At 45.7% G+C, this 14,859-nt stretch overlaps 1 protein-coding gene across 5 annotated transcripts in view; it reads left to right on the plus strand.

Moving 5' to 3' along the window:
* The window catches only part of FAM151B (family with sequence similarity 151 member B), a 184,594-nt gene extending 171,822 nt beyond the window's left edge, over positions 1-12,772 (plus strand). For 2 of the 5 annotated variants that reach the window (XM_063963909.1, XM_063963910.1), the window contains 2 exons: positions 2,989-3,124; positions 12,568-12,772. In XM_063963909.1, the coding sequence (XP_063819979.1) occupies positions 2,989-3,124; positions 12,568-12,715 (284 nt within the window). In that variant the 3' untranslated portion in view covers positions 12,716-12,772. Of the gene's footprint in view, positions 1-2,988; positions 3,125-12,567 lie in introns of those variants that run through there. The other 3 variants (XR_010245896.1, XR_010245902.1, XR_010245908.1) reach the window with 3 other exon arrangements.
* Positions 12,773-14,859: the final 2,087 nt, after the last annotated feature.

Below are 14,859 nucleotides of genomic sequence, written 5' to 3' on the forward strand. Positions count from 1 at the left end.
TCCTACAGTCAGGGGTGACTATGGGCCTAAAATTGGGTTCCATTAAGGTCCAGATTTCGGCTCTGTCAATTTTCTTCCAGAAAGAACTGGCTTCACTGCCTGGAGTTCAGACATTTGTAAAGGGAGTGCTACATATTCAGCCCCCTTTTGTGCCTCCTGTGGCACCTTGGGATCTCAACGTGGTGTTGAGTTTCTTAAAATCACATTGGTTTGAGCCACTTAAAACTGTGGATTTGAAATATCTCACGTGGAAAGTGGTCATGTTATTGGCCTTGGCTTCGGCCAGGCGTGTGTCAGAATTGGCGGCTTTGTCATGTAAAAGCCCTTATCTGATTTTCCATATGGATAGGGCAGAATTGAGGACTCGTCCCCAGTTTCTCCCTAAGGTGGTATCAGCTTTTCACTTGATCCAACCTATTGTAGTGCCTGCGGCTACTAGGGACTTGGAAGATTCCAAGTTACTGGACGTAGTCAGGGCCTTAAAAATTTATATTTCCAGGACGGCTGGAGTCAGGAAAACTGACTCGCTTTTTATCCTGTAGGCACCCAACAAAATAGGTGCTCCTGCTTCTAAGCAGACTATTGCTCGCTGAATTTGTAGCACAATTCAGCTGGAGCATTCTGCGGCTGGATTGCCGCATCCTAAATCAGTAAAAGCCCATTCCACGAGGAAAGTGGGCTCATCTTGGGCGGCTGCCCGAGGGGTCTCGGCTTTACAATTTTGCCGAGCTGCAACTTGGTCAGGGGCAAACACGTTTGCTAAATTCTACAAAATTGATTCCCTGGCTGAGGAGGACCTTGAGTTCTCTCATTCGGTGCTGCAGAGTCATCCGCACTCTCCCGCCCGTTTGGGAGCTTTGGTATAATCCCCATGGTCCTTACGGAGTTCCCAGCATCCACTAGGACGTCAGAGAAAATAAGATTTTACTCACCGGTAAATCTATTTCTCGTAGTCCGTAGTGGATGCTGGGCGCCCATCCCAAGTGCAGATTGTCTGCAATACTTGTATGTAGTTATTGCCTAACTAAGGGTTATTGTTGAGCCATCTGTTGAGAGGCTCAGTTATATTTCATACTGTTAACTGGGTGTAGTATCACGAGTTATACGGTGTGATTGGTGTGGCTGGTATGAGTCTTACCCAGGATTCAAAATCCTTCCTTATTGTGTCAGCTCTTCCGGGCACAGTATCCTAACTGAGGTCTGGAGGAGGGTCATGGTGGGAGGAGCCAGTGCACACCAGATAGTACCTAATCTTTCTTTTAGAGTGCCCAGTCTCCTGCGGAGCCATTCTATTCCCCATGGTCCTTACAGAGTTCCCAGCATCCACTACGGACTACGAGAAATAGATTTACCGGTGAGTAAAATCTTATTTTCACCTTAATTTTTATAAGAATAATTATATCTTTTATATTTACATATTGTTATTTTCTCCTATTTAAATTACTTAGACTAGTAGATATAATAACGGTATCCTAAAGAGTATTCGGTATGATTGGCTGATAGATGGAATGCCGGCTGTCAGAATCCCGCCAGTAACATGCTGTCTGTCGGAATCTCGAGTGGGAATATGACCCCTGGACCCACCACCCGAGAGGAAATACCTGGCTCAGGGCGACTGCCGACATTTCAACTCCCGTTGGGATTCTGGCGCCTGATTCTGAAAGCCGGGATCCCGACAGGCGGTATATTAACCGCATCCCCCTAAAAACTTTTTTGATTTGTAACTACAGTCCCTTATCCAAAATTCAAAATCCCACATTTTTGGGTCCCCTACTGAGATAATGACATATATTATATATTATGTGTATATATAGATATATAATATAATGGCCCTCATTCCGAGTTGATCGGTCGGTATTTTTCATCGCATCGCAATGAAAATCCGCTTAGTACGCATGCGCAATATTCGCACTGCGACTGCGCCAAGTAATTTAACAATGAAGATAGTATTTTTACTCACGGCTTTTTCATCGCTCCGGCGATCGTAATGTGATTGACAGGAAATGGGTGTTACTGGGCGGAAACACGGCGTTTTATGGGCGTGTGGATGAAAACGCTACCGTTTCCGGAAAAAACGCAGGAGTGGCTGGAGAAACGGGGGAGTGTCTGAGCGAACGCTGGGTGTGTTTGTGACGTCAAACCAGGAACGACAAGCACTGAACTGATCGCACAGGCAGAGTAAGGTTGAAGTTACTCAGAAACTGCAAAGTAGTTTGTAATCGCAATATTGCGAATACATCGGTCGCAATTTTAAGAAGCTAAGATACACTCCCAGTAGGCGTAGGCTTAGCGTGTGTAACTCTGCTAAATTCGCCTTGCGACCGATCAACTCGGAATGAGGGCCAATATACGTATATTTGTGTCATTATCTCAGTAGGGGAACCAAAAATGTGTGATTTTGAATTTTGGATAAGGGATACTCAACCTGTATAACAATTCTTTTAACCCAACCTGATTTTACATGCTGTCCTTTGGCTACATAATTTTATACAATTTATATATATATATATATATATATATATATATATATATACACATACATACATACATACATACAGACACTCACTTTTGCAAAAGAAAAGAAAAAAAGACCAGCACTCACGTTTTGATGATGAAAAGAAAAAAGGGGTTTATTCCTTACAGAAAAAACATCTGGACATGATCCTGGGGCCGTAGTACTAGGATCATGTCCAGATGTTTCTTCTGTAAGGAATAAACCCCTTTTTTCTTTTCATCATCAAAACGTGAGTGCTGGTCTTTTTTTCTTTTCTTTTGCAAAAGTGAGTGTCTGTATGTATGTATATATATATATATATATATATATATATATATATATTTCATTTTGAAATAAAATCTTATGTTTTTTTTAATGGTTTCCTTGACATCCGTTTACATTACATGTATTACCACCTTGACATTTGTGGCCGAGGTGGATGTAATTAGCAGTATTATTGAAAAAGTTATATAGAACATTTGTTGTACTTTTAGGCTACAGCTGGGAGATGGTGCAGGAAATGGAGAAGATCTGTAAAACTTTAAGCCAGCCAGTAACTTTCCCAGTTAGAGCGGCCTTAGTGCGACAGTCGTGGCCTCAGCTCCAGTGGCTGTTGCAAACATCAGACAGGTAAACCAGTAAAGGCATAGACTATTTATATATCTGTCTATCCGTATGATTGCAGTTATGGGAAGTAGTTGTTTAGTCAATATGTTGACAGCATTATACCTGCTGGAGAATGCCTAGGGCAGTCTGTGCTATTAGAATTTTAAACATGCTTTACAAACATGTTCAAAGTTCTAACGGCCGCTACTTATGTGTGTATTGTTAGGAGGGGCCTGCTGAGCATGCCTGGGCTGGGATATGCATAGTATGTATATCTCTTTTCTTGCACATTATAATATATTGACTATGGTGTTCCCCTTTATGATTTTGTCTCTACTGACTATTTTGCCTTTCATTTATGTCACAGTGTACTGTACTGTACTGTTGCTCTGATGAATATAGAAATGTAAAAAAAAAGTTACAATGCCGACAGTTAAAATGCTTTAAATAACATTACAATCGTGTTGGCATAATGCTGTTGACATATTGACGGTCAACAGCATAAATGTCGACAATCGGTATGTATCCCAACAGTAATTGTTAGTACAGTTAAATATCTGACACTTTTTATTTGGGAGATATATTGGGCTAAATGTTATAGCCTGCGAGCTGTCCAAGGTGCAGGACTTTGTGCGAGCCTACCATTATTTTTAAAGCTGCAATCATTTACAAGCTAAAAATAAATGCAAAATGACTGCTGCTTTAAAAATATTACCAAACTCGCACAGTCCGGCAGCTCACAGGCTATTACATTTAGCCCCTTGTATTTCTTCTATTATTTTACACATTTTATACATTTCTATTATGTCCTAGAGCAGGGGTGGCCAACCAGTCAGTGACAAAGAGCCAAAAAACCTTGTTAGGTACGTCAAAGAGCCGACATCGAGCCGAAGGCGCGCATGCAAAAATGGAATGTGGCCTTGTGCCTGCTAGACCACGCCCCTGGTATAAAATACATTGAAAAAGCCAGAACGACATAAAATAAAAAATGTTAAAATCAGATCCATTGAAAAAGCCGCTTTCACATAAAATAATTGAAAAAGCCAGATTCACATAATAAACTTAAGTTCCCCCATGTGTCACTCCAGCCAGCTCCCCATGTGACACTCCTGCTAGCACCCTCCTATGTCACTCCTGCCAGCACCCCCCATGTCACTCCAGCCAGCTCTCCCATGTGTCACTCCTGCTACCACCCTCCTATGTCACTCCAGCCAGCTCCCCATGTGACACTCCTTCTAGCACCCTCCTATGTCACTCCAGCCAGCTTTCCCATGTGTCACTACTTCTAGCACCCTCCTCCATCACTCCAGTCAGCTCCTCTATGTGTCACTCCTGCCAGGACCCTTCTGTGTCACTCCAGCCAGCTCCGCCTTGTGTCACTCTAGCCCACCCTCATGTGTCACTAAAGTTCCCCCACCAAGTCGTGCCATTGCTGCAGCCCCTAATGTGTTCTCTGTTTGCCAGTGGGTGTCTCGCCTCTAGTATCTGGCTCCTTCAATTTTCAGTCCCTGTAGTGCTGCTACATGTCTGGCTGGAGTGTAGCAGTTTCTGTATCTGTTGTGGTCACATGATTTAGAGTTTTGGGAGCCACATTTAAATAAAGAGCCTCATGCGGCTCAAGAGCCACTTGTTGGCCACCGCTGTCCTAGAGGATGCTGGGGTCCACATTAGTACCATGGGGTATAGATGGGTCCCTTGGGAGCCATGAGCACTTTAAGAGTTTAATAGCGTGGGCTGGCTCCTCCCTCTGTTACCCTACTACCAGACTCAGTTTAGAAAATGTGCCCGGAGGAGCCGGTCACAGCTAGGGGAGCTCCTAGGGGTTTTTCTTGTTTTATTATATTTTAAGAGCTGCTAGGTGCTGGCAACAGCCTCCCTGCTTCGTGGGACTTGGGGGGGGGGGGGAGTAGGATCCAACCCTTTAGGTTAATGGCTCCTATCTCCGCTGACAGGACACTGAGCTCCTGAGGGTGTTGATCGCAAGCTCCTGAGGCGACAACTCGCTCCCGCAGCACTGCCGCCACCCCCTAACAGAGCTAGAAGATGCAGTGGTGAGTATGACCCGGTAAGCGGGGCGCCAGCAGGAATGGTGGCACAAGGGCGGGAGCGCAGCGCTGTGAGGGGCGCCCTGGGCCACTGCAATACCCTAACACTGGTCACTGAGCTAACAGGGGCTAATCCCACTGTTAGCAATAAATACACCTCAGGCCATTATAAAATACTAAATGCGGGAAGACGCGCCATTACGGGGGGCGGGGCTTCTCAGAGCGGATCCAGCACTCACCAGCGCCATTTTCTCCCTGCAGATCACACTACAGAGATGTTGACAGGGAGCGCTGCACTCCACTTAACTCCAGTTATCCTCTGCGGTACCAGGCTGTTATAGAAGGGAAGGGGGGGGGGGGGGGTGTTATTCGCTGTTTAATCTATTAAGGTTACTCAGTCAGCGCCAGGCATTTGTCATAATAACTGCCTACTGGGGCGCTGTGTGTGCTGGCTCCTTATACTCTGTGTCCCTCTAAAGGTACTTGGGGAAACTGTGTCTGACATTTTTCTGTGTGTGTGCATGTTGTACTGTCTCAGCCTTCTGAATCCGAACTCCCATGGGTGGCTTCTATTAAGGGAATGATATCACAGATTTAATCTAGGATAGCTCATAATGAGACTGAAACACAGGTTTTAAAAAGATCTGTAGAGGTTTTGTAGTATTCTGCTCCCGCTGCCTCATCCAAACCCCCTGATATATATCCTAAAAAGCGTGCTCTTGCCCAAATAATGCAAGTGGACACGGATACAGACTCTGATACAGGAGACGGTGAGGGGGATATCCTGGGGGGTGAGGCATCCCTTGCTAAGGGGGTGCAACTCATGATTGAGGCTATTAGGGACATTTTACACATTACTGATAAGGTACCTGAGCAAGTAGAGGAGGCTTACTTTACTGACAATAAGAAATCCTCCCTTACATTCTATGCGTCTAAGGAATTAAACGCATTGTTTGAAAAATCCTGGGAAAACCCAGAGAAAAAGTTCCAGATCCCTAAGAGGGTTTTCATTGCTTTTCCTTTCCCTGAGGAGGATAGGAAAAAGTGGAAAAACCTGCCGGTAGTAGACGCTTCTGTTTCTAGGTTGTCTAAAAAAGTGGTTTTGCCTCTCCCTGGGTCCACCTCTTTAAAAGATCCGGGTGACCGCAAGATTGAGACTACACTCAAATCTTTATACACAGCAAATGGCGTAGCTTTAAGACAAATTATTGCTTATGCATGGATTTCTAAAGCCATAGTAAAGTGATAAGGCACTTTACTAGAGGAGTTAGATTCTACAGATAGAGGTGACATTGATTTGTTTTTACGTCACATACAGGATTCTGCAGGTTTCATGGTGGAAGCCATGAAAGACCTTGCACATCTGAAGGTGAGGGCTTCTTCCATGTCTGTCTCGGCATGCAGAGGACTCTGGCTGCATCAATGGTCTACGGATGCGGAATCCAAGAAGAGTGTGGCAAACCTGCCCTTCACAGGTCAGGCCCTGTTTGGGGAAGCGTTAGATGCGTGTATCTCCACGACAACTTGCGGGTAAGTCAACTTATCTTTCCTCTGCTGCACCACCGACTAGGAAATCATATCCTACGTCTGCAATGCAGTCCTTTCGGACCGCTAAAGTTAAAAAGTCCAAATCCCCCTCCACTTTTTTTAGAGGTGGTCAGGGAAAATCCAGAAAACCTGCACCCGCAGGTTTCCAGGTTCAGAAACCTGGTTCGGTTTCCACAAAATCCTCGACATGACGCTGGACCTCCCAGCCTGGAGATCGGGCAGGTGGGAGCAAGACTAAGAAATTTCAGTCATGTTTGGGTGTCCTCATGCCTGGATCCCTGGGTACAGGATTTTGTTACCAAGGGGTACAGACTGGAGTTTCAAGAACTCCCACCTCACAGATTCTTCAAATCGGGCTTGCCAGCTTTGCTGACAGAAAGTGCTATCCTACAGGAAGCCATTCAAAAGTTACTAAGGTCAAATGTCATTGTCCCAGTTCCACCTCACCTGCAACACAAGGGTTATTAATCAAACCTGTTTGTGGTACCAAAACTGGACGGTACGGTAAGACTGATATTAAATATGAAGTCATTGAACCCCTACTTGAGGGAATTCAAATTCAAGATGGAGTCTCTGAGAGCGGTGATCTCAGGACTGGAGGAGGGGGAATTCCTGGTATCTCTGAATATCAAGGATGCCTACCTTCACATCCCGATGTGGCCACCTCACCAGGCTTATCCCAGATTTGCACTGCTGCACTGTCACTATCAGTTCCAAATGCTGCCGTTTGGCCTCTCCACGGCACCAAGAGTGTTCACAAAGGTGATGGTGGAGATGATGCTACTCCGCAAGCAGGGTGTGAACATAATTCCTTATCTGTACAATCTACTAATGAAAGCATCTTCCAGGGAGAAGCTGTTACAGAGTATTGCTCTCTCAACTCAGCTGTTCCGGGTTCATGGATGGACCCTGAACCTTCCAAAGTCGCACTTGGAGCCGACAAGGAGGCTATCCTTCCTAGGGATGATCCTCGACACAGAAGTTCAGAGGGTGTTTCTGCCGGAAGAGAAGGCGTTGCTCATACAAACAATGGTCGGGGATGTCCTGAAGCCAGCCCGGGTATCGGTTCATCAGTGCATTCACCTTCTGGGGAAGATGGTTGCCTCCTACAAGGCTCTACAGTACAGAAGATTTCATGCACGACCTTTCCAACTGGATCTCCTGGACAAATGGTCGGGATCTCATCTTCACATGCACCAGAGAATACGTCTGTCACCGAAAGGCAGAATATCTGGTGGCTTCACACTTCTCACCTTCTAAAGGGCTGCAGGTTCGGGATTCGGAATTGGATCCTCCTAATCACGGATGCAAGTCTCAGAGGTTGGGGAGCAGTCACCCAAGGGGAGAACTTCCAAGCAAGGTGGTCAAGTCTGGAATCCATCCTTCCGATAAACATTCTGGAACTAAGGGCCGTGTATAACGGTCTTCTACAAGAGGCACATATTCTAAAAGATCAGGCCATTCAGGTTCAGTCGGACAGTGTAACGACAGTGGCCTACATACACCGACAAGGCGGAACGAAGAGCAGAGCTGCAATGTCAGGGGTAACAAGAACCATCCTCTGGGCGGAAAAGCACGCGGTGGCACTGTCAGCAATTTTCATTCCGGGAGTGGACAACTGGGAAGCGGACTTCCTCAGCAGACACGATTTCCAAACGGGAGAGTGGGGCCTCCATCCAGAGGTGTTTGCAGACGTGACAAGTCTTTGGGACGTACCTCAAATAGACATGATGGCCTCACGCCTCAACAAGAAGCTTCGTAGGTATTGTTCCAGGTTGAGGGATCCACAGGCAGTGGAGGTGGATGCCCTGGTAACTCTGTGGGTGTTCAAGTCAGTGTATGTGTTCCCTCCACTTCCACTCATCCCAAGGATTCTCAAAGTAATCAAAAAAACAAGAGTTCAGGTGATCCTCATTGCTTCAGACTGGCCAAGAAGGGCTTGGTACACAGATCTTCTGGAGTTACTGCTGGAAGATCCAAGGTCTCTTCCTCTTCGAGAGGACCTTCTGCAACAGGGGCCGTTCGCTTATCAAGACTTACCATGGCTACGTTTGACGGCATGGAAGTTGAACGCCAGATCTTAGCTCGGAAGGGCATTCCGAACAAAGTTATTCCTACCCTAGTATAGGCTAGGAAAGGAGTAACGTCAAAACATTACCATCTGATTTGGAAAAAGTCTGTGTCTTGGTGTGAATCCAAGTTTCCTACGGTGGAGTTTCAACTTGGATGGTTTCTCCTTTTCCTGCAAGCAGGGGTAGATGTGGGCCTGCGCCTGGGCTCCATAAAAGTCCAGATTTCGGTCTTGTCCATTTTCTTCCAGAAGCAATTGGCTGCCCTCCCTGAGGTTCAGACTTTCTTGAAAGCGGTTCTGCACATCCAACCTCCCTTTGTGCCTCCTACAGCACCATGGGATCTTAACGTGGTACTGCAATTCCTGCAATCGGATTGGTGCGAGCCTTTACAGGAGGTTGAGGTCAAGTTTCTTACTTGGAAGACTGTCACACTGTTGGCATTGGCATCTGCTAGACGTGTGTCAGAATTGGGGGAATTGTCCTACAAGAGCCCCTACTTGATTTTCCATGAAGATAGAGCTGAGCTAAGGACGCGTCAACAATTTCTTCCGAAGGTTGTGTCTGCTTTTCATATCAACCAACCTATTGTGGTGCCAGTGGCTACTGGCTCCTTTATTACCTCAAAGTCCATGGATGTTGTACGGGCTTTGAAGATTTATGTGAAGAGAACTTCTCGTCACAGAAAGTCGGACGCTCTGTTTGTCCTTTATGATCCCAACAAGGTTGGGTGACCTGCTTCTAAGCAGACTATTTCTCGCTGGATCAGGTTTACTATCCAGCATGCTTATTCTATGGCTGGATTGTCGTGTCCGAAATCCATTAAGGCCCACTCTACTCGTAAAGTGGGTTCTTCCTGGGCAGCTGCTCGGGGTGTCTCGGCTTTACAGCTTTCCGAGCAGCTACTTGGTCAGGGTCAAACACGTTTGCTAAGTTCTATAAGTTCGATACTTTGGCCTCTGAGGACCTAAAGTTTGGTTAATCGGTTCTGCAGGAGCCTCCGCGATCTCCCTTCCGTACTGGGAGCTTTGGTACATCCCCATGGTACTAATGTGGACCCCAGCATCCTCTAAGACAGTGATGGGGAACCTTTGGCACTGCAGCTGTTGTTGAACTACACATCCCTCTAGGACGTAAGAGAAAATAGGACTTTAATTACCTACCGTTAAATCCTTTTCTCGTAGTCCATAGAGGATGTTTGGCGCCCACCCAGCGCTTCGTTTTCCTGCAGTTGTTACTTGGTTCAGTACTGCCTTGTTACTTGGTTCGGTACTGCATTGTTACTTGGTTAAGTACTTTTGTTCAGCCATTGCTGACTTGTTTCAAGCTGGTTGCTTGATTTCTGTTATTATGTGTGAGCTGGTGTGAATCTCGCCACTATCTTTGTATTCCCTTCTCTCGAAGTATGTCCGTCTCCTCGGGCACAGTTTCTAGACTGAGTCTGGTAGGAGTGGCATAGAGGGAGGAGCCAACCCACACTATTAAACTCTTAAAGTGCCCATGGCTCCCAAGGGACCCGTCTATACCCCATGGTACTAATGTGGACCCCAGCATCCTCTATGCACTACAAGAAAAGGGTTTACCGGTAGGTAATTAAAATCCTATTTTTTATTTGGGTAATATAAAAGATTACTCAAATACTTTAGAAAAAAAAAAAACAGCTGAAAACGTAAAAGGTAAATTAATTTTGTTTATGTCTGGTAATGCTGATACTGAAATCCATAACTTTGGTTTAAGTTTTACTCTGACGTAAATTCACATTCCTGTTTGAGAATGTGCATATACTGTAGCACACACTTACACAGTACAACCTCCATAACACATTGCCTTACCGTTGTTTTCAGTGCATGGACCTCAGTTTTAATAATATTACTGCATAAGCTTTGCATGTCTGTTATATACTGTACCTTCTGTTTAGTATATCTAGCTTTGGGAGGGGTGGGGGTGCTGGTGTTATGGTAGTAATAACCTAACCCGATAAGGATTAGAGTATTAGAGTATTAGTGTTAGGGTGTAGGATTAAGGGTTAGTTTAGTGTTGGAGTATTAGTGTTTGGGGTTAGGATTAATAACAATAATTTTATCTATATAGTGCACTTTCTCCAATAGGACTCAAGGCGCTTAAGGGTAAGGGTTCAGGTATTAGCGATAGGGTACCAAGAGTAAGGGCGAGGGTTAGGGTCAGTAGCATAAGTTCATCCTAGTTGCCCAGAGGTAAGATAGAGTTTGGTTCCCACCCCCAATCTCAGTATCAAGAATAACACCGTGACCATTTGTTTTTAATCACTTTATTTCCTTACTTTATTCACATTCTTCAAAATAATAGTTTAATAATTTTCATATTGCTTACCTGAATACCACTGAATAAAGCACATATTTTAATTAATAGAACCAAATTAAAAGTTATGTTTTAATATTATACAGGAGTGGACCAACAGATATCACTCTTTCTTTCTCTGTATTTTATTAGAACATGCTGGTCCCCCCTCACACAGATTCACATAGGTCTCCCTAGTCAGTGTAACATGCACTGTACTAGTAGCAGCACTCGGTCTGAGCTCAACACTGCAGGTTCTCTTGCACCACATGGGCTCATGTGCACGGAAATTACATGGTGCTCGGACATCAAACAAGCCAGCCTTCTCACTACCCAGCTGACCAATAGGTGTGCCAAGCTCCTGCTGCTCCATCCTAAGACATGCCCACCCCCGACAGCTGCGCTGCTCTGTACCTGGATTCCTCATGGCTCTTCCCCTTCACCCGGGCTGTCCCCAGTCGTTGTCATCCTCGTCACTGTCGACTGGTGGCCCTGATGCTGGAGCAATGGAGGAGGTGCCCCTTCAGGGCTGGATCATGGTGGCAAATTACTATTGTCTGCGATACTTCCGCCACTGGTTAGGGTATTAGTGTTAGGCGTTAGGATTACGAGTGAGGGTTAGGGTATTAGGGAACTAGCTTATGTGGACAGATACTCACAGTCAGTCACTGAGGTCCAGCTGGGGAGAGTGTCCAGGATGGGGTGCAGGAGCTGTAGGTGAAATACTTAAAACAATGAGAGGTGTGCAATGTTCAAGCAGGCTCCCCAGCAAGTGGTGTCCAGGACATGGAGAAAACAGGTGTTTGAATTGGAGAGAAGCCAAAGCGCAGTTTCTTCAAATTAGTTTTACAGCAGTAGATTTCAGGTTGACTGTTTTCCTCCTGTTTAACTCCTGTATAACTCTAATAATGTTTTACATGTAATTACACTTTGAAAATAAAAAAAACTTTAAATAAGAAAAAAATCCACACCAGCCCATACCATCTTCACCCTATACACTAATTAATAAATAGTGGTACATACATGAGTGTTGAATGATTGGACCCCATCCCCAACAACCCCTTCCCATTGCCAGGCTAGTAAATGGCACATTGTCTTTTAGACAACCAGCTTTCTTTAAATGAGTGAAGGCTATACACAGCTCAGGCATTCATTGCATGCAGTATTTTTTACATGGTAGAACAAAATTTGGCATCTGTTACAGGATGAGTTAAAATAAATTCTACTTGCAATAAGATTAGTTTGGCATTTATGAAGATTAAATAAGGATGCTTTGCGTCATAAGGATCTATTGCTGTGCACCTGTAGAAATGTCTCTGTATTTGTCCAGTGAAGTCACTAATCTGTAATCAGGGTGCTTACTGAGTTTCAGATTAAGACCTATCGAAGAGTGTATATTTTTAGAAACCAGTCATAATGTTGTTCACTTGCTGTCAGCAGCTCAACTTTAGCTCAGAGATTGATGATCAATAATATTGGCTCATTGCAGGTACAGTCTAACTGTCTGGACAGGAAAAGACGACATCTATCCTGTGGGTGACCTGCTATATATTCGGGAACATTCAGAGAAACACAGGATATTTTATGATGTGTTTGAACCTCAAAACAGCGAATTCAAAAAGGCTGTACAGCAATAAACATACCGCAAAAAGTAACACTCACAGCATATGTAATAAAGAATATTTTGGGTCTAACAGTTGCGTGAATTAACTCCTTTGTTTATTGACAGAATGTATACTATATCCCAGCGGACGGTTTGCCGGCGGTTACATGACTGATCGCGGCATCCCATCATTTAAGATCCAGATATAGGAGGGGGTAAGTATTTCTACCTTCCCATATCCCCTCCCCTAACTCTTGAGGGGGTGGCGGCTAAGGCTAATCTCACCGCTCTGTATATAATGCATCTCTATTAAAAAGTAAAGTATCACCTCCCTGATTCATTACATTTGTGTAACACTCTCACACGTTCTAGGGTTTACTGGCGGGTGGGATGCCGGCTGTCCATATCCTGACAACGGCATTCGGTCCGCCAGAATGCCATCAGCGAGGCGAGCGTAAAGATGCTTGCTGTGCTTACCATGCTGCAGGCACGGTAGCTCACTGCTCTTGCCACAGGAACTATTCTCACTCTATGGGTGTCATGTGCACCCACGAGTGGGAGTAGTCCTGTTTTGCTGGGATTCCAGCTGGCTGCATTTTTCCCCCCCTCTTGCGTCCTAGAGGATGCTGGGGTCCACATTAGTACCATGGGGTATAGACTGGTCCACTAGGAGCCATTGGCACTTTAAGAGTTTGAGTGTGTGGGCTGGCTCCTCCCTCTATGTCCCTCCAACCAGACTTAGTTTAGAAAATGTTCCCGGAGGAGCCGGCCACAGCTAGGGGAGCTCTACAAAGCTTCTCTGGAAGAGTTTATTTTAGAGTTTTTTATTTTACAGGGAGGCTGCTGGCAACAGCCTCCCTGCTTCAAGGGACTAAGGGGGGGAGCCACAGGACACTGAGCTCCTGAGGAGATCAAACGTTCCCCCCACAGGGGATCGCTCACCCCGGTAGCATGCCACCACCCCCTTACAGAGCCAAAAGATCAGTGGCGAGTCAGTCACCGGTCCCCCTAGCAAGCGGGGAGCCGATGTGAAGATGGCGGCAACAGGGTATGGAGGCTCAGCAGTACATAGTGTGGCGCTGTGAGGGGCGCCCTGAGCCAGCGCCTACACCCAACACTGACCTCTAAGCCTGTCAGGGTCCCAGGATCGCTGGCAGCATGATTCCTCAGGCCAGTATAATCTCCAGAAGAGCGGGAAGACAGCGCCATTAAGGGGGCGGAGCTTCTCCTCAGAGCGGACCCAGCAGCATTCAGCGCCATTTTCCTGCCTGCAGAAACGCTGTCAGTGAAGAGCAGTCCCTCCAGATCAACTCCAGCTATCTCTTACGGTACCAGGGGGTTGTAGAAGGGGAGGTAGGCTGTATACAGGCTGTGTAACCTATTAAGGTACACAGTCAGCGCTGGTTGGGGTCTCCCTTTACCTTAAAAGCGCTGTGTGTGGGTTGGCCATTCTTGGGGGTGAAACTCTGTCTAGCCTCTCGTGTGTGTGTGTGTGTGTGTGTGTGTGTGGAGTGTTTGGGGTCTCCATTTAGCTATGTCCAGGGACTCTGGCCCTCATTCCAAGTTGTTCGCTCGCTAGCTGCTTTTAGCATCATTGCACACGCTAGGCCGCCGCCCTCTGGGAGTGTATCTTAGCATAGCAGAATTGCGAACGAAAGATTAGCAAAACTGCTACTAAATAATTATTTGCCGTTTCTGTGACAATGCTAAATTCCTTTGTCGTATAAACAACCCTTTATGAAGTCTAAGAACACTGTACGCTGTGTGCTTAAGAAGTACCGTAATGGTACGCTAGTTGCGTAACGATCGCTCAGCCGTAGGCGAGACGCTCAAGCGTCACGTTCGCTCACGGCCCAGTGATCACAGGACACGTTATTGGCTATGACTAGAGTAATGATTCGCTATGGCGTGGCTTACGCTCAAGACCACGAGGTCACCAGCGGCGCAGATGCTCACAATGCTATACCTTTATGTCTAAACCTTATACCAATGAAATACACAGAATACCTTAATGTGAATACAGGGTGTAAGTGCAACCTTGTGTAACCTGACTAACTACAAAGCTGCTTGAGCGTCACCGACGCTCAAGTGAACACTTAACACTATTGAAAATACACAGATACTGGTTTAGGGTCCGAAGCCTATTAACTGTATTATATCTAATATACTTGTAAAAAG

This window comes from Pseudophryne corroboree, chromosome 1 (genome assembly GCF_028390025.1).
Source record: "Pseudophryne corroboree isolate aPseCor3 chromosome 1, aPseCor3.hap2, whole genome shotgun sequence".
Lineage (NCBI taxonomy): Eukaryota > Metazoa > Chordata > Amphibia > Anura > Myobatrachidae > Pseudophryne > Pseudophryne corroboree.